General features: G+C 45.5%; 1 protein-coding gene across 1 annotated transcript; it reads left to right on the top strand.

The window, feature by feature from the left end:
• Positions 1 to 1,983: 1,983 nt before the first annotated feature.
• LOC139367400 (guanine nucleotide-binding protein G(I)/G(S)/G(O) subunit gamma-4) lies at positions 1,984 to 19,311 on the top strand. The gene is made up of 3 exons (XM_071105598.1): positions 1,984 to 2,093; positions 5,508 to 5,615; positions 18,928 to 19,311. Exons 2-3 carry the CDS (start codon positions 5,517 to 5,519, stop codon positions 19,054 to 19,056), a joined length of 228 nt encoding a protein of 75 aa, XP_070961699.1. The 5' UTR covers positions 1,984 to 2,093; positions 5,508 to 5,516; the 3' UTR covers positions 19,057 to 19,311.
• The last annotated feature ends 778 nt before the right edge of the window (positions 19,312 to 20,089 follow it).

Here is a 20,089-nt window from a genome sequence, read left to right on the forward strand (position 1 = left end):
TTTCTCTACAAAAGGTTTTTATTGTAGACAGAAATACTCCTCAGCACCCCCTCAGACGATACCACAGGTGAAGAAGCCAGATGTGGAGGACCTGGGCTGGCGTTGTTACATTTGCTCTATGGTTTTAAGGCCGATTGGACATTCTGTAAAACAAATTTGGAGGCAATTTATGGTAGAGAAATTAACATTCAATTATCTGGCAACAACTCTGGTTGACATTCCTGCAGTGAGCATGCCAATTGCACACTCCCTCAAACTGCACATTTTAGAGTGGTATTTTATTGTCCCCAGCGCAAGGTGCACCTGTGTAATGATCATGCTGTTTAATCAGTTTCTTGATATGCCACAGCTGTCAGGTGGATGGGTTATCTTGGTGAAGGAGAAATGCTCACTAACAGGATGTGGAGAAATGCAGCTGTCAGGTGGATGGGTTATCTTGGTGAAGGAGAAATGCTCACTAACAGGATGTGGAGAAATGCTCACTAACAGGATGTGGAGAAATGCAGCTGTCAGGTGGATGGGTTATCTTGGTGAAGGAGAAATGCTCACTAACAGGATGTGGAGAAATGCTCACTAACAGTGGAGAAATGTTCACTAACAGGATGTGGAGAAATGCTCACTAACAGGATGTGGAGAAATGCTCACTAACAGGATGTGGAGAAATGCTCACTAACAGGATGTGGAGAAATGCTCACTAACAGGATGTGGAGAAATGCTCACCAACAGGATGTGGAGAAATGCTCACTAACAGGATGTCAACACATTTCGCGTATGGAACCTTTCTGGGATCTTTTATTTCATCTCATGAAACCAACACTTTTCATTTTGCGTTTATATATATTTTTTCAGTGTATTTTAAATGCTATATTGATATTAAATGTAGCAATTACATGACAAGAGAAAAACATTTCCACCACTTTCATTGTCAATAATTACATTTTGCCCATATTCTTGATAAATAATGTTATTAAACTCACTGGATTGAGACCACATAATCAACCATAATGGCGCTGCTAATAGCGCTATATTAAAAATACTGTTATTGAAGATAGATTGTTCAGAGATTAAATTATTAAAATGTAAATTCATTATAATTTCTACAAACTTTCTACCTGGTTTAAGTCGTTTAACTTCAGACTGGATTATTCCTATTTATTTTCTTCAGACACCATTCGCAACCTCCCGACCCACCCATCGCTGCAGTGGACCATCAACCTGCAGCATATCAGACCTATGAAAAGAACGAAAACCCCTTTCTGACCACCAGACTTCTATTTAGCGTCCTAAATGACAACCTGTTCCCTATATAGTGCACTATAATTTAGTATATAGGGTGCCATTTGGTATGCATACTCACGTATTATTAATATTATTATGAATGGGAGTAAGGGGTGGTTTTATCTGATTGTTGTGTACGTTTTGTGGCCTCTGATTCAGCGAGTTTCCTACCTGCCGTTCCCTTTCCAAGAAGGACCGACATGGGAAACCCATGATGATGTCAAAGCGGATCAAACCGGGATTCCGCTCCCGTCCCCAGCGCGCTCTGCTCTGTTGCTCTACAGCAATACTGAGGCAAATAGAAAATGCGGCAGGTGCCATTTTCACACGCATGGGTGTAGAAGTGAAGTACTAATAGTTGGGGAAATATGGACGGTGTTCATGTAGGTGTTTCATCCACAATACAGTACAAGCAAACGCAGCATATTTCCTTGTCATAGCGAGGTCTCCCCTCAGCTGCTTAATTCTCTGCCCTCCAGATCCAGCTGCTCTCCTACTGATGGGGTTCTGACAGTACAGACGGACCCAACGCGACCGCGACACAACCATCCCTCCTAAAACGGAATATGCGTAAACGCACGGCACATTTTGGGGAGAGACGCCGCACAGTCACAGCAAGCGACTAATGAGACAATAGCCTATTTCTCACCATCAACCTAAAATACATATCGTGCTTCGTGGTCGGTCTGGAACGTTCCGGGGTTTCCTTTTCGAGAGCGTTCGTCCCCCCCGGTGTGATATTTGACAGGTCTCTTTGTTGGGTGGAGTCAAGTCCGGAATTCTCGATATTGGAATCATCACTGGCATCATTTCAGGTGGGTGAAACAAACCGCGTTCTTTACGCTGTTTTCATGGTTATACTCCTACACGCGTTACGACATATTCAAATATTGCATGTGAATTTTGAAATGTTAATGATGAGCTATAACTGGGTTATCGCTTAATGGCCTTAAAGTATTATAGAATCATTGTAGGCTAAGGAAGGGCGAGTGGCTGTTACTTTCTAGCGGAACATAACCCATATTGCCATGTCGATAACCATTTGCAGCGCCCCAGCTGCACGGTTAGATATGTCGAACGAGTCCCATAATAAGCCCTATAATCAAACCTATGTTTAGTGTTTATAGTGTCCGGATATAAATGTGTGTGTGGGGTTATCAAACCGTAGATGATGGCCGGGTCTGTAACAACGTTATCGGTTACCACCGGGTTGGGCGCACCCACAATGGAAAAGAATGACATTCAATAACCTAGTAGCCTAGTCTCTCTCTAGTACCCAACCCCGGCCGCAGGCTATGCTGGGCCGTGAAGGCCCTCTAAAAAAAAAAGACCTATACATTATACTGAATAGACAGAAGGCTCCACCTCAAAATATCAGGCCTTTATTTCCAAATATGAATAGAGAAAAAAAGAGAGTCCACTGAGACGGTATATGGAGCAGCTGGGGCTCGGTGAGGGTGAGCTGAATGTACTGTAATGGTAGGATGGGCTGTTTCCCCAGTCATGATGGTGATGAACAGGGCTGTAATGGTAGGATGGGCTGTTTCCCCAGTCATGATGGTGATGAACAGGGCTGTAATGGTAGGATGGGCTGTTTCCCCAGTCATAATGGTGATGAACAGGGCTGTAATGGTAGGATGGGCTGTTCCCCAGTCATGATGGTGATGAACAGGGCTGTAATGGTAGGATGGGCTGTTTACCCAGTCATGATGGTGATGAACAGGGCTGTAATGGTAGGATGGGCTGTTTCCCCAGTCATAATGGTGATGAACAGGGCTGTAATGGTAGGATGGGCTGTTCCCCAGTCATGATGGTGATGAACAGGGCTGTAATGGTAGGATGGGCTGTTTCCCCAGTCATAATGGTGATGAACAGGGCTGTAATGGTAGGATGGGCTGTTTACCCAGTCATGATGGTGATGAACAGGGCTGTAATGGTAGGATGGGCTGTTTACCCAGTCATTATGGTGATGAACAGGGCTGTAATGGTATGATGGGCTGTTTCCCCAGTCATGATGGTGATGAACAGGGCTGTAATGGTAGGATGGGCTGTTTCCCCAGTCATAATGGTGATGAACAGGGCTGTAATGGTAGGATGGGCTGTTTACCCAGTCATGATGGTGATGAACAGGGCTGTAATGGTAGGATGGGCTGTTCCCCAGTCATTATGGTGATGAACAGGGCTGTAATGATAGGATGGGCTGTTTACCCAGTCATGATGGTGATGAACAGGGCTGTAATGGTAGGATGGGCTGTTTACCCAGTCATGATGGTGATGAACAGGGCTGTAATGGTAGGATGGGCTGTTTCCCAGTCATTATGGTGATGAACAGGGCTGTAATGGTAGGATGGGCTGTTTACCCAGTCATTATGGTGATGAACAGGGCTGTAATGGTAGGATGGGCTGTTTCCCCAGTCATGATGGTGATGAACAGGGCTGTAATGGTAGGATGGGCTGTTTCCACAGTCATGATGGTGATGAACAGGGCTGTAATGGTAGGATGGGCTGTTTACCCAGTCATGATGGTGATGAACAGGGCTGTAATGGTAGGATGGGCTGTTTCCACAGTCATGATGGTGATGAACAGGGCTGTAATGGTAGGATGGGCTGTTTACCCAGTCATGATGGTGATGAACAGGGCTGTAATGGTAGGATGGGCTGTTTCCCAGTCATGATGGTGATGAACAGGGCTGTAATGGTAGGATGGGCTGTTTCCCCAGTCATGATGGTGATGAACAGGGCTGTAATGGTAGGATGGGCTGTTTCCCCAGTCATGATGGTGATGAACAGGGCTGTAATGGTAGGATGGGCTGTTTCCCCAGTCATGATGGTGATGAACAGGGCTGTAATGGTAGGATGGGCTGTTTCCCAGTCATGATGGTGATGAACAGGGCTGTAATGGTAGGATGGGCTGTTTCCCAGTCATGATGGTGATGAACAGGGCTGTAATGGTAGGATGGGCTGTTTCCCAGTCATGATGGTGATGAACAGGGCTGTAATGGTAGGATGGGCTGTTCCCCAGTCATGATGGTGATGAACAGGGCTGTAATGGTAGGATGAGCTGTTTCCCCAGTCATGATGGTGATGAACAGGGCTGTAATGGTAGGATGGGCTGTTTACCCAGTCATGATGGTGATGAACAGGGCTGTAATGGTAGGATGGGCTGTTTACCCAGTCATTATGGTGATGAACAGGGCTGTAATGGTAGGATGGACTGTTTCCCAGTCATGATGGTGATGAACAGGGCTGTAATGGTAGGATGGGCTGCTCTGTAGGCAGCAACACCAGGTGGGAGAACCAAGCCCACTCTAATTCAGAATGTCCATTGTACAGTTTATCTAACTACCTGGGAATGAAATAGGCCTATCTTTCTGATGGGGATGCAGGATTCCCCATTAAGCCAGTATTTTCCAGTGTCTTCCTCACTAAACACTAGCAGCTGAAACATCAATCACTGGGATTGTGAGACTGTGGGAGTGATTTCATTATTTATTGTATTTACCCTCTGACTAACAATCTTTACTATGCATTTAGGAATAACTCAATGTGGGATGCAGACAGTCAGGCAGACCTGCAGACACTCCTGTTTATTTCCTATCGCTCAGTCAATGATATCACATGATGATATTCCTATCGCTCAGTCAAAGTCAATCACATAGTAACATGGCTTGAACAACAGTAGGGGATTACCAGTCTGTCACTAAATACATTTCCAATGTGTACAGCCATAGCACTTATTTCGGTCTTGAAACAGGCTACGAATGTCAGACCTCTTGGCTCCATGTCTTTTGAGCTTATTCTACACAACTGAACATGACAAGATAATCAACCGACTCTTCTGAACTTTCTGAAGATGATAAGATATTCAACCGACTCTCAGGAAGTTTCTGAAGATGACAAGATAATCAACCAACTCTTTGGATGTTTTATGGTTCTGGCTTCATCAGTCATATTTCTACTCAACCCCAAGATTATCATCAACACCTTGGCAATGTTCCTCAGGTGGTTTGGTCACAATCCTAATGTGTGATTGGAAGCTGAGTTCAGATTCTAAAATAACACCTAGGTTTATTTTACCTGGTGTTTTATCTTTATTACCCTTGAATGAAAATGTGTGGCCAACACACACACACACACACACACCACAGGGGGGGGGGAGACATGCACACGAACGTACATGCCCCCCCCCAAGCCTCTTGACCCAACGTCTCTTTGTGCTCCTATCCCAGGTCATCATCATGAAGGACAGTGTGGTCAACAACAGCACAGCCAGCATCTCCCACGCCAGGAAAGCTGTGGAACAACTCAAGATGGAGGCTTGTATGGACAGGATAAAGGTAAGTTAGTTTGGGTTAGAACTTATACAGCACATTACAGACATGGAAAGCAACGCAATGTGCTATGAAGATAAAAATAAAAAAAAGTGACACAAACTGAACAACTAAAAATCACCCTGAGGAAAAGCAAAGCTAAAAATGTGTTTAAAGATCTCTGGCAGGCTATTCCAGTGGCTGGGGGCATAGTAACTAGAGGCTGGGGGCATAGTAACTAGAGGCTGGGGGCGTAGTAACTAGAGGCTGGGGGCGTAGTAACTAGAGGCTGGGGGCGTAGTAACTAGAGGCTGGGGGCGTAGTAACTAGAGGCTGGGGGCGTAGTAACTAGAGGCTGGGGGCGTAGTAACTAGAGGCTGGGGGCGTAGTAACTAGAGGCTGGGGGCGTAGTAACTAGAGGCTGGGGGCGTAGTAACTAGAGGCTGGGGGCGTAGTAACTAGAGGCTGGGGGCGTAGTAACTAGAGGCTGGGGGCGTAGTTACTAGAGGCTGGGGGCGTAGTAACTAGAGGCTGGGGGCGTAGTAACTAGAGGCTGGGGGCATAGTAACTAGAGGCTGGGGGCATAGTAACTAGAGGCTGGGGGCATAGTAACTAGAGGCTGGGGGCATAGTAACTAGAGGCTGGGGGCATAGTAACTAGAGGCTGGGGGCATAGTAACTAGAGGCTGGGGGCATAGTAACTAGAGGCTGGGGGCATAGTAACTAGAGGCATAGTAACTAGAGGCATAGTAACTAGAGGCATAGTAACTAGAGGCATAGTAACTAGAGGCATAGTAACTAGAGGCATAGTAACTAGGGGCCATAGTAACTAGGGGCCATAGTAACCAGGGGCCATAGTAACCAGGGGCCATAGTAACCAGGGGCCATAGTAACCAGAGGCCATAGTAACTAGAGGCCATAGTAACTAGAGGCTGGGGGCCATAGTAACTAGAGGCTGGGGGCCATAGTAACTAGAGGCTGTCTCTCTATGCCTCATGGTCCTAGGTTTTGGGGTAGTTAAAAGGCCAGAAGATCTGAGGGACCTACTGGGTAGATAACATAAAGCAGGTCTGATATGTATTCAGGGTAGTTAAAAGGCCAGAGGATCTGAGGGACCTACTGGGTACATAACATAAAGCAGGTCTGATATGTATTCAGGGTAGTTAAAAGGCCAGAGGATCTGAGGGACCTACTGGGTACATAACATAAAGCAGGTCTGATATGTATTCAGGGTAGTTAAAAGGCCAGAGGATCTGAGGGACCTACTGGGTACATAACATAAAGCATGTCTGATATGTATTCAGGGTAGTTAAAAGGCCAGAGGATCTGAGGGACCTACTGGGTACATAACATAAAGCATGTCTGATATGTATTCAGGGTAGTTAAAAGGCCAGAGGATCTGAGGGACCTACTGGGTACATAACATAAAGCAGGTCTGATATGTATTCAGGGTAGTTAAAAGGCCAGAGGATCTGAGGGACCTACTGGGTACATAACATAAAGCATGTCTGATATGTATTCAGGGTAGTTAAAAGGCCAGAGGATCTGAGGGACCTACTGGGTACATAACATAAAGCAGGTCTGATATGTATTCAGGGTAGTTAAAAGGCCAGAGGATCTGAGGGACCTACTGGGTACATAACATAAAGCATGTCTGATATGTATTCAGGGTAGTTAAAAGGCCAGAGGATCTGAGGGACCTACTGGGTACATAACATAAAGCAGGTCTGATATGTATTCAGGGTAGTTAAAAGGCCAGAGGATCTGAGGGACCTACTGGGTACATAACATAAAGCAGGTCTGATATGTATTCAGGGTAGTTAAAAGGCCAGAGGATCTGAGGGACCTACTGGGTACATAACATAAAGCATGTCTGATATGTATTCAGGGTAGTTAAAAGGCCAGAGGATCTGAGGAACCTACTCTGTACATAACATAAAGCAGGTCTGATATGTATTCAGGGTAGTTAAAAGGCCAGAGGATCTGAGGGACCTACTGGGTACATAACATAAAGCAGGTCTGATATGTATTCAGGGTAGTTAAAAGGCCAGAGGATCTGAGGGACCTACTGGGTACATAACATAAAGCAGGTCTGATATGTATTCAGGGTAGTTAAAAGGCCAGAGGATCTGAGGGACCTACTGGGTACATAACATAAAGCAGGTCTGATATGTATTCAGGGTAGTTAAAAGGCCAGAGGATCTGAGGGACCTACTGGGTACATAACATAAAGCAGGTCTGATATGTATTCAGGGTAGTTAAAAGGCCAGAGGATCTGAGGGACCTACTGGGTACATAACATAAAGCATGTCTGATATGTATTCAGGGTAGTTAAAAGGCCAGAGGATCTGAGGGACCTACTGGGTACATAACATAAAGCAGGTCTGATATGTATTCAGGGTAGTTAAAAGGCCAGAGGATCTGAGGGACCTACTGGGTACATAACATAAAGCAGGTCTGATATGTATTCAGGGTAGTTAAAAGGCCAGAGGATCTGAGGGACCTACTGGGTACATAACATAAAGCAGGTCTGATATGTATTCAGGGTAGTTAAAAGGCCAGAGGATCTGAGGGACCTACTGGGTACATAACATAAAGCATGTCTGATATGTATTCAGGGTAGTTAAAAGGCCAGAGGATCTGAGGAACCTACTCTGTACATAACATAAAGCAGGTCTGATATGTATTCAGGGTAGTTAAAAGGCCAGAGGATCTGAGGGACCTACTGGGTACATAACATAAAGCAGGTCTGATATGTATTCAGGGTAGTTAAAAGGCCAGAGGATCTGAGGGACCTACTGGGTACATAACATAAAGCAGGTCTGATATGTATTCAGGGTAGTTAAAAGGCCAGAGGATCTGAGGGACCTACTGGGTACATAACATAAAGCAGGTCTGATATGTATTCAGGGTAGTTAAAAGGCCAGAGGATCTGAGGGACCTACTGGGTACATAACATAAAGCAGGTCTGATATGTATTCAGGGTAGTTAAAAGGCCAGAGGATCTGAGGGACCTACTGGGTACATAACATAAAGCATGTCTGATATGTATTCAGGGTAGTTAAAAGGCCAGAGGATCTGAGGGACCTACTGGGTACATAACATAAAGCAGGTCTGATATGTATTCAGGGTAGTTAAAAGGCCAGAGGATCTGAGGGACCTACTGGGTACATAACATAAAGCAGGTCTGATATGTATTCAGGGTAGTTAAAAGGCCAGAGGATCTGAGGGACCTACTGGGTACATAACATAAAGCAGGTCTGATATGTATTCAGGGTAGTTAAAAGGCCAGAGGATCTGAGGGACCTACTGGGTACATAACATAAAGCAGGTCTGATATGTATTCAGGGTAGTTAAAAGGCCAGAGGATCTGAGGGACCTACTGGGTACATAACATAAAGCAGGTCTGATATGTATTCAGGGTAGTTAAAAGGCCAGAGGATCTGAGGGACCTACTGGGTACATAACATAAAGCAGGTCTGATATGTATTGAGCTGCACAGTGGTGGATTGATTTAAAAACCAATAGTGGAATCCTAAAATGAATTCTAACACTCTCAGGCAGCCAGTGCAGAGACCTTAACACAGGTGTAATGTGTCCTCTCCATCTGGTCTTGGTCAGCAATGGCTTTCATGAGTAGACCAGACAGGAGAGCATTACAGAAGTCTAGCCTGCTTGTAATTAAAGCGATGAGTCGCTCTGTATCAGCCTGAGAGAGAAACGGTCACACCTTGGCAATGTTCCTCAGGTGGTTTGGTCACATTCCTAATGTGTGATTGGAAATTGAGTTCAGAATCTAAAATAACACCTAGGTTTTCTTACCTGGTGTTTAATCTTTATTGCCTTTGAATTAAAATGTGCGTCCAGATTCTCTGTCTGTCCAGAAGAACATCATGGTCAACAGTGTTGAATGCAGCCCTAAAATCCAAGAGTACATGGACAGAGAGCTGTTTGACATCTCTGTTGACTCTAGGATCATTTACCACCAACTAAGACTAGGGATCCATTACTAAATCACTAGGGATCCATTACTATGTCACTAGGGATCAGTTACTGTATCATTAGGGATCAGTTACTGTATCATTAGGGATCAATTACTATATCACTAGGGATCCGTTACTAAATCACTAGGGATCCGTTACAGTAACTGATCCCTAGTGATATAGTAACGGATCCCTAGTGATTTAGTAACGGATCCCTAGTGATATAGTAACTGATCCCTAATGATACAGTAACTGATCCCTAGTGATATAGTATCATTAGGGATCAGTTACTATATCACTAGGGATCAGTGTTGGGATCCATTACTATGTCACTAGGGATCAGTTACTATACCACTAGGGATCCGTTACTCCATCACTAGGGATCCGTTACTATACCACTAGGGATCAGTGTTGGGATCCATTACTATGTCACTAGGGATCAGTGTTGGGATTAGTTACTATACCACTAGGGATCTGTTACTATACCAATAGGGATCCGTTACTATATCACTAGGGATCAGTTACTGTATCATTAGGGATCAGTTACTATATCACTAGGGATCCGTTACTAAATCACTAGGGATCCGTTACTATATCACTAGGGATCAGTGTTGGGATTAGTTACGATACCACTAGGGATCAGTGTTGGGATCCATTACTATGTCACTAGGGATCAGTGTTGGGATTAGTTACTATACCACTAGGGATCTGTTACTATACCAATAGGGATCCGTTACTATATCACTAGGGATCAGTGTTGGGATTAGTTACTATATCACTAGGGATCAGTGTTGGGATCCATTACTATGTCACTAGGGATCAGTTACTATATCACTAGGGATCAGTTACTATATCACTAGGGATCAGTTACGGATCAGTTACTATACCACTAGGGATCAGTTACTATATCACTAGGGATCAGTTACTATGTCACTAGGGATCAGTTACTATGTCACTAGGGATCAGTTACTATGTCACTAGGGATCAGTTACTATGTCACTAGGGATCAGTTACTATACCAATAGGGAACCGTTACTATATCACTAGGGATCAGTTACTATATCACTAGGGATCAGTTACTATGTCACTATTGAGCAATACTATACCACAAGGGATCAATTACTATACCACTAGGGATCCGTGATGAAATCACTAGGGATCAGTGTTGGGGTTAGTTACTATATCACTAGGGATCAGTTACTTTATCACTAGGGATCAGTTGCTATACCACTAGGGATCAGTTACTATATCACTATTAATCAGTTACTTTATCACTAGAGATCAGTGTTGGGATCAGTTGCTATTTCACTAGGGATCGGTTACTATACCACTAGGGATCAGTGTTGGGTACAGTTTCTATATCGCAAAGGATCAGTTACTATATCACTAGGGATCCGTTACTATATCACGGGATCAGTTACTATATCACTATTGATCAGTTGCTATATCACTAGGGATCCGTTACTATACCACCAGGGATCAGTGTTGGGTATAGTTACTATATCGCAAATGATCAGTTACTATGTCACTAGGGATCAGTTACTATATCACTAGGGATCTGTTACTATATCTCTAGGGATCCGTTACAACATCACTCGGGATCCGTTACTATATCACTAGGGATCAGTTACCAAATCACTAGGGATCCGTTACTATACCACTAGGGATCCGTTACAATATCACTCGGTATCCGTTACAATATCACTAGGTATCAGTTACTACATCACTAGGGATCAGTTACTACATCACTAGGGATAAGTTACTATATCACTATTGATCAGTTACTTTATCACTAGGGATCAGTTGCTATACCACTAGGGATGATTGTTGGGATCAGTTGCTATATCACTAGGGATCCGGTACTTAACCACTAGGGATCAGTGTTGGGTATAGTTGCTACATCACAAAGGATCAGTTACTATATCACTAGGGATCAGTTACTATATCACTCGGGATCCGTTACAATATCACTCGGGATCCGTTACAATATCACTCGGGATCCGTTACAATATCACTCGGGATCCGTTACAATATCACTCGGGATCCGTTACTATACGACTAGGGATCAGTTACTATACCACCAGGGATCCGTTTCTATACCACCAGGGATCCGTTTCTATACCGCCGGGGATCAGTTACTATACCACTGGGGATCAGTTACTATACCATCAGGGATCCGTTACTAAATCACTAGGGATCCGTTACTAAATCACTAGGGATCCGTTACTATATCACTAGGGATCCGTTACAATACCACAAGGGATCAGTTATTACATCACTAGGGATCAGTTACTATATCACTAGGGATCAGTTACTATACCACTAGGGGTCAGTGTTGGGATTCATTACTATGTCACTAGGGATCAGTTACTATACCACTAGGGATCAGTGTTGGGATCCGTTACTATGTCACTAGGGATCAGTTACTATATCAGTATTGATCAGATACTATACCACTAGGGATCAGTTACTAAATCACTAGGGATCCGTTACTAAATCACTAGGGATCCGTTACTAAATCACTAGGGATCCGTTACTAAATCACTAGGGATCCGTTACTATATCACTAGGGATCCGCTACTATACCACAAAGGATCAGTTATTACATCACTAGGGATCCGTTACTATATCACTAGGGATCCGTTACTATATCACTAGGGATCCGTTACAATACCACTAGGGATCCGTTACTATACCACTAGGGGTCAGTTACTATATCACTAGGGGTCAGTTACTATATCACTAGGGATCAGTGTTGGGATTAGTTACTATACCACTAGGGATCAGTTACTATATCACTAGGGATCCGTTACAATACCACTAGGGATCCGTTACTATATCACTAGGGATCCGTTACAATACCACTAGGGATCCGTTACTATATCACTAGGGGTCAGTTACTATATCACTAGGGTCAGTTACTATATATCACTAGAGATCAGTGTTGGGATTAGTTACTATACCACTAGGGATCAGTTACTATATCACTAGGGATCAGTTACTATATCACTAGTGATCAGTTACTATATCACTAGTGATCCGTTACAATACCACAAGGGATCAGTTACTACATCACTAGGGGTGGTATGTGTGTCTGATTGAAGGATCCCTGGTCTTTATACAGCTTGCTCAGCCTTTCTGTGTCTGATTGAAGGATCTCCTGTCTAATCACACAGGGAAATGTGATCTGTGCTCATGAGCAGTTCTCCACCTCCATCACGAGGATCTGCTGTAATTACAGACAGTCTGGGATCCTCTCCCTCTGTAATGAGGGCTCTACTGTAATTACAGTCAGCCTTAACCACCCTGAATGCTCTCCTCTTGATGACACACCAAGATAATGTTTTTGGGAAAATGCTAAGGAAAGTTTAGTAGAACAGGAAGTAACAACCATTGTCAGACGCTGTTGGTGGATCTGTGTTAGTGGTGCCTGTAGCTGTGTGTAGCAGCTCAGATGGCTGAGGCTTCCACATTTACCCAGAGCCCCAGTCTTTCCTGAAATACAGCTGCTTCTCCTCTCTCCCTTGCTGAACTATAACCCTCATCTAACCTTCTGTCCAGTGGACTATAACCTCTAACCTCCTGTCCAGTGGACTATAACCCTCCTCTAACCTCCTGTCCAGTGGACTATAACCCTCCTCTAACCTCCTGTCCAGTGGACTATAACCTCTAACCTCCTGTCCAGTGGACTATAATCCTCCTCTAACCTCCTGTCCAGTGGACTATAACCCTCCTCTAACCTCCTGTCCAGTGGACTATAACCCTCCTCTAACCTCCTGTCCAGTGGACTATAACCCTCCTCTAACCTCCTGTCCAGTGGACTATAACCTCTAACCTCCTGTCCAGTGGACTATAACCCTCCTCTAACCTCCTGTCCAGTGGACTATAACCCTCCTCTAACCTCCTGTCCAGTGGACTATAACCCTCCTCTAACCTCCTGCCCAGTGGACTATAACCTCTAACCTCCTGTCCAGTGGACTATAACCCTCCTCTAACCTCCTGTCCAGTGGACTATAACCTCTAACCTCCTGTCCAGTGGACTATATCCCTCCTCTAACCTCCTGTCCAGTGGACTATAACCCTCCTCTAACCTCCTGTCCAGTGGACTATAAACCTCCTCTAACCTCCTGTCCAGTGGACTATAACCCTCCTCTAACCTCCTGTCCAGTGGACTATAACCCTCCTCTAACCTCCTGTCCAGTGGACTATAACCCTCCTCTAACCTCCTGTCCAGTGGACTATAACCCTCCTCTAACCTCCTGTCCAGTGGACTATAACCCTCCTCTAACCTCCTGTCCAGTGGACTATAACCTCTAACCTCCTGTCCAGTGGACTATAACCCTCCTCTAACCTCCTGTCCAGTGGACTATAACCCTCCTCTAACCTCCTGTCCAGTGGACTATAACCCTCCTCTAACCTCCTGTCCAGTGGACTATAACCCTCCTCTAACCTCCTGTCCAGTGGACTATAACCCTCCTCTAACCTCCTGTCCAGTGGACTATAACCTCTAACCTCCTGTCCAGTGGACTATAACCTCTAACCTCCTGTCCAGTGGACTATAACCCTCCTCTAACCTCCTGTCCAGTGGACTATAACCCTCCTCTAACCTCCTGTCCAGTGGTCTATAACCCTCCTCTAACCTCCTGTCCAGTGGACTATAACCCTCCTCTAACCTCCTGTCCAGTGGACTATAACCTCTAACCTCCTGTCCAGTGGACTATAACCCTCCTCTAACCTCCTGTCCAGTGGACTATAACCTCTAACCTCCTGTCCAGTGGACTATAACCCTCCTCTAACCTCCTGTCCAGTGGACTATAACCCTCCTCTAACCTCCTGTCCAGTGGACTATAACCTCTAACCTCCTGTCCAGTGGACTATAACCCTCCTCTAACCTCCTGTCCAGTGGACTATAACCCTCCTCTAACCTCCTGTCCAGTGGTCTATAACCCTCCTCTAACCTCCTGTCCAGTGGACTATAACCCTCTTCTAACCTCCTGTCCAGTGGACTATATCCTCTAACCTCCTGTCCAGTGGACTATAACCCTCCTCTAACCTCCTGTCCAGTGGACTATAAACATCTAACCTCCTGTCCAGTGGTCTATAACCCTCCTCTAACCTCCTGTCCAGTGGACTATAACCCTCCTCTAACCTCCTGTCCAGTGGACTATAATCCTCCTCTAACCTCCTGTCCAGTGGACTATAACCCTCCTCTAACCTCCTGTCCAGTGGACTATAACCCTCCTCTAACCTCCTGTCCAGTGGACTATAACCCTCCTCTAACCTCCTGTCCAGTGGACTATAACCCTCCTCTAACCTCCTGTCCAGTGGACTATAACCCTCCTCTAACCTCCTGTCCAGTGGACTATAACCTATAACCTCCTGTCCAGTGGACTATAACCTATAACCTCCTGTCCAGTGGACTATAACCCTCCTCTAACCTCCTGTCCAGTGGACTATAACCCTCCTCTAACCTCCTGTCCAGTGGACTATAACCCTCCTCTAACCTCCTGTCCAGTGGACTATAACCTATAACCTCCTGTCCAGTGGACTATAACCCTCCTCTAACCTCCTGTCCAGTGGACTATAACCCTCCTCTAACCTCCTGTCCAGTGGACTATAACCTCTAACCTCCTGTCCAGTGGACTATAACCCTCCTCTAACCTCCTGTCCAGTGGACTATAACCCTCCTCTAACCTCCTGTCCAGTGGACTATAACCTCTAACCTCCTGTCCAGTGGACTATAACCCTCCTCTAACCTCCTGTCCAGTGGACTATAACCCTCCTCTAACCTCCTGTCCAGTGGTCTATAACCCTCCTCTAACCTCCTGTCCAGTGGACTATAACCCTCTTCTAACCTCCTGTCCAGTGGACTATATCCTCTAACCTCCTGTCCAGTGGACTATAACCCTCCTCTAACCTCCTGTCCAGTGGACTATAAACATCTAACCTCCTGTCCAGTGGTCTATAACCCTCCTCTAACCTCCTGTCCAGTGGACTATAACCCTCCTCTAACCTCCTGTCCAGTGGTCTATAACCCTCCTCTAACCTCCTGTCCAGTGGACTATAACCCTCCTCTAACCTCCTGTCCAGTGGACTATAATCCTCCTCTAACCTCCTGTCCAGTGGACTATAACCCTCCTCTAACCTCCTGTCCAGTGGACTATAACCCTCCTCTAACCTCCTGTCCAGTGGACTATAACCCTCCTCTAACCTCCTGTCCAGTGGACTATAACCCTCCTCTAACCTCCTGTCCAGTGGACTATAACCCTCCTCTAACCTCCTGTCCAGTGGACTATAACCTATAACCTCCTGTCCAGTGGACTATAACCTATAACCTCCTGTCCAGTGGACTATAACCCTCCTCTAACCTCCTGTCCAGTGGACTATAACCCTCCTCTAACCTCCTGTCCAGTGGACTATAACCCTCCTCTAACCTCCTGTCCAGTGGACTATAACCTATAACCTCCTGTCCAGTGGACTATAACCCTCCTCTAACCTCCTGTCCAGTGGACTATAACCCTCCTCTAACCTCCTGTCCAGTGGACTATAACCTCTAACCTCCTGTCCAGTGGACTATAACCCTCCTCTAACCTCCTGTCCAGTGGACTATAACCTCTAACCTCCTGTCCAGTGGTCTATAACCCTCCTCTAACCTCCTGTCCAGTGGACTATAACCCTCTTCTAACCTCCTGTCCAGTGGACTATATCCTCTAACCTCCTGTCCAGTGGACTATAACCCTCCTCTAACCTCCTGTCCAGTGGACTATAACCCTCCTCTAACCTCCTGTCCAGTGGACTATAACCCTCCTCTAACCTCCTGTCCAGTGGACTATAACCCTCCTCTAACCTTCTGTCCAGTGGACTATAACCCTCCTCTAACCTCCTGTCCAGTAGACTATAACCCTCCTCTAACCTCCCTTCCAGTGGACTATAACCTCTAACCTCCTGTCCAGTGGACTATAACCCTCCTCTAACCTCCCTTCCAGTGGACTATAACCTCTAACCTCCTGTCCAGTGGACTATAACCTATAACCTCCTGTCCAGTGGACTATAACCTCTAACCTCCTGTCCAGTGGACTATAACCCTCCTCTAACCTCCTGTCCAGTGGACTATAACCCTCCTCTAACCTCCTGTCCAGTGGACTATAACCTCTAACCTCCTGTCCAGTGGACTATAACCTCTAACCTCCTGTCCAGTGGACTATAATCCTCCTCTAACCTCCTGTCCAGTGGACTATAACCCTCCTCTAACCTCCTGTCCAGTGGACTATAACCCTCCTCTAACCTCCTGTCCAGTGGACTATAACCTCTAACCTCCTGTCCAGTGGACTATAACCTCTAACCTCCTGTCCAGTGGACTATAACCTCTAACCTCCTGTCCAGTGGACTATAACCTCTAACCTCCTGTCCAGTGGACTATAATCCTCCTCTAACCTCCTGTCCAGTGGACTATAACCTCTAACCTCCTGTCCAGTGGACTATAACCTCTAACCTCCTGTCCAGTGGACTATAACCCTCCTCTAACCTCCTGTCCAGTGGACTATAACCTCTAACCTCCTGTCCAGTGGACTATAACCTCTAACCTCCTGTCCAGTGGACTATAACCTCTAACCTCCTGTCCAGTGGACTATATCCCTCCTCTAACCTCCTGTCCAGTGGACTATAACCCTCATCTAACCTCCTGTCCAGTGGACTATAACCCTCCTCTAACCTCCTGTCCAGTGGACTATAACCCTCCTCTAACCTTCTGTCCAGTGGACTATAACCCTCCTCTAACCTCCTGTCCAGTAGACTATAACCCTCCTCTAACCTCCCTTCCAGTGGACTATAACCTCTAACCTCCTGTCCAGTGGACTATAACCCTCCTCTAACCTCCTGTCCAGTGGACTATAACCTCTAACCTCCTGTCCAGTGGACTATAACCCTCCTCTAACCTCCTGTCCAGTGGACTATAACCTCTAACCTCCTGTCCAGTGGACTATAACCCTCCTCTAACCTCCTGTCCAGTGGACTATAACCCTCCTCTAACCTCCTGTCCAGTAGACTATAACCCTCCTCTAACCTCCTGTCCAGTGGACTATAACCCTCATCTAACCTCCTGTCCAGTGGACTATAACCCTCCTCTAACCTCCCTTCCAGTGGACTATAACCCTCCTCTAACCTCCTGTCCAGTGGACTATAACCTCTAACCTCCTGTCCAGTGGACTATAACCTCTAACCTCCTGTCCAGTGGACTATAACCTATAACCTCCTGTCCAGTGGCAGTATGAGATTCCAAGGCCGTGATTCAAAGCAGTTTGATGTTTATTGTCATGAATCTTTCCCTGGAGGCAGAACTGAGTGATTTCCGCTAGATGGGCCAGCTGCAAAGTCAAAATTGGCTGTATTTTATGTATGAAAACAAAAATTAGCTTTTTGGTCTTAATTTAAGGTTATGCATTAAGGTTAGCAGTGTGGTTAGACATTAGGGTTAGCAATGTGGTTAAGGTTAGGCGTTAAGGCTAGGTGTTGGGATTAGCAGTGTGGTTAAGGCTAGGTGTTGGGGTTAGCAGTGTGGTTAAGGCTAGGTGTTGGGGTTAGCAGTGTGGTTAAGGCTAGGTGTTGGGGTTAGCAGTGTGGTTAAGGCTAGGTGTTGGGGTTAGCAGTGTGGTTAGACATTAGGGTTAGCAATGTGGTTAAGGTTAGGCGTTAAGGCTAGGTGTTGGGGTTAGCAGTGTGGTTAAGGCTAGGTGTTGGGGTTAGCAGTGTGGTTAGACATTAGGGTTAGCAATGTGGTTAAGGTTAGGCGTTAAGGCTAGGTGTTGGGGTTAGCAGTGTGGTTAAGGCTAGGTGTTGGGGTTAGCAGTGTGGTTAAGGCTAGGTGTTTGGGTTAGCAGTGTGGTTAAGGCTAGGTGTTGGGGTTAGCAGTGTGGTTAAGGCTAGGTGTTGGGGTTAGCAGTGTGGTTAAGGCTAGGTGTTGGGGTTAGCAGTGTGGTTAGACATTAGGGTTAGCAATGTGGTTAAGGTTAGGCGTTAAGGCTAGGTGTTGGGGTTAGCAGTGTGGTTAAGGCTAGGTGTCGGGGTTAGCAGTGTGGTTAGACATTAGGGTTAGCAATGTGGTTAAGGTTAGGCGTTAAGGCTAGGTGTTGGGGTTAGCAGTGTGGTTAAGGCTAGGTGTTGGGGTTAGCAGTGTGGTTAAGGCTAGGTGTTGGGGTTAGCAGTGTGGTTAAGGTTGGGTGTTGGGGTTAGCAGTGTGGTTAAGGTTAGTTATTAGAGTTAGCAGTGTGGTTAAGGTTAGGTTTATCACACCTGTTCCTTGCTATATCTTTAGCTATGGTCTTTTACCATGGCAGATTCCTAACCATAATCCCCCCCCAGGTGTCCAAAGCAGCAGCGGACCTGATGGCGTATTGCGACGCCCACATACGTGAGGACCCCCTCATCGTGCCCGTGCCCGCCTCGGAGAACCCCTTCCGGGAGAAGAAGTTATTCTGCACCATCCTCTGATGCCCAGTAGGGGGCAGACCAGCCTTAGGCCGGGCCCTGGTTCAGGCATGGAATAACGCCTGGCGTCTCCTCTTCTGTCTTCGCCGTACCTGAAGCTAACAACACGCTGTGAACGTAACCAGGAAGTGACTGCCCTTTCAGCCTTGTAGTTTTTCAACTTTTAGAGATTTTTTGTTCTTTTTTCTAATTTTTTTTCTAAACATGTGAAAATGTTCTTCATTAAAAAAATCTTAATGAAAAGGCATCTGATAGAAGTAAATTCATCCACAAACACGAATATAATTACACATATCACAAATGTTATGATATAATCTTGAAGCCCATTGAAAAGACGAGGACAGTAAAGTGGAAGTGATCATTCCTTTCACAGTGAACTAACTTTACTACCAACTGGCATAACATCTTACTGGCTACTGTTGAATTGAGGTTGCCAGGTACACACTGTTGTTGTTGGTCAGCTCTGTCCCTAGGGGCTGAAGGGTTTCGGTGGATTAGATACCTTTTAGATCTGGCAACCCTAGTGAGCTTTATTTGAGTGTAAAAGTCAGACTCTAGTTATTTGAGAACTTTTCTCTTTGGAAAAACGTTATTCCAAAGAGAAATACATTAAAGTACAACAACAAAAATGTTTAATTAAAATAAAAATGTAGTTTTTTTGTTTTTGTTTTACACAATTGCAAAATTCAAGATGGTCTGATGCTGCACTCTGTTATCAGCCTGTCCCCTTGCTTGAGGAAACGATAGAGCAGTAATTGAGGACAAAAGAGAGAGCCGCCCCCTTACTGTCATGAGAATACCTGAAGCACCTTTCGAGATGTACCTTTTGTTAAGTAACTCATGTGATAAATGAGGTTCTAGGGAGGCTGGAGTGAGTCTTTAACGTCTCCTGTGTCTTTGATAGGTTGGTTATTAGTGTTTTGGTTTGTAAAAGTCTGGTAGCTGTCCTCAAAATGTGCAGGGTTTCCAGAAATCCTGGTTGGAAGATTCCTGGAATTATGAGGGTAAAACAGGAAATCAGTAGTGCTCCAACAAT

This window comes from Oncorhynchus clarkii, chromosome 16 (assembly GCF_045791955.1).
Source record: "Oncorhynchus clarkii lewisi isolate Uvic-CL-2024 chromosome 16, UVic_Ocla_1.0, whole genome shotgun sequence".
Classification (NCBI taxonomy): Eukaryota; Metazoa; Chordata; class Actinopteri; order Salmoniformes; family Salmonidae; genus Oncorhynchus; species Oncorhynchus clarkii.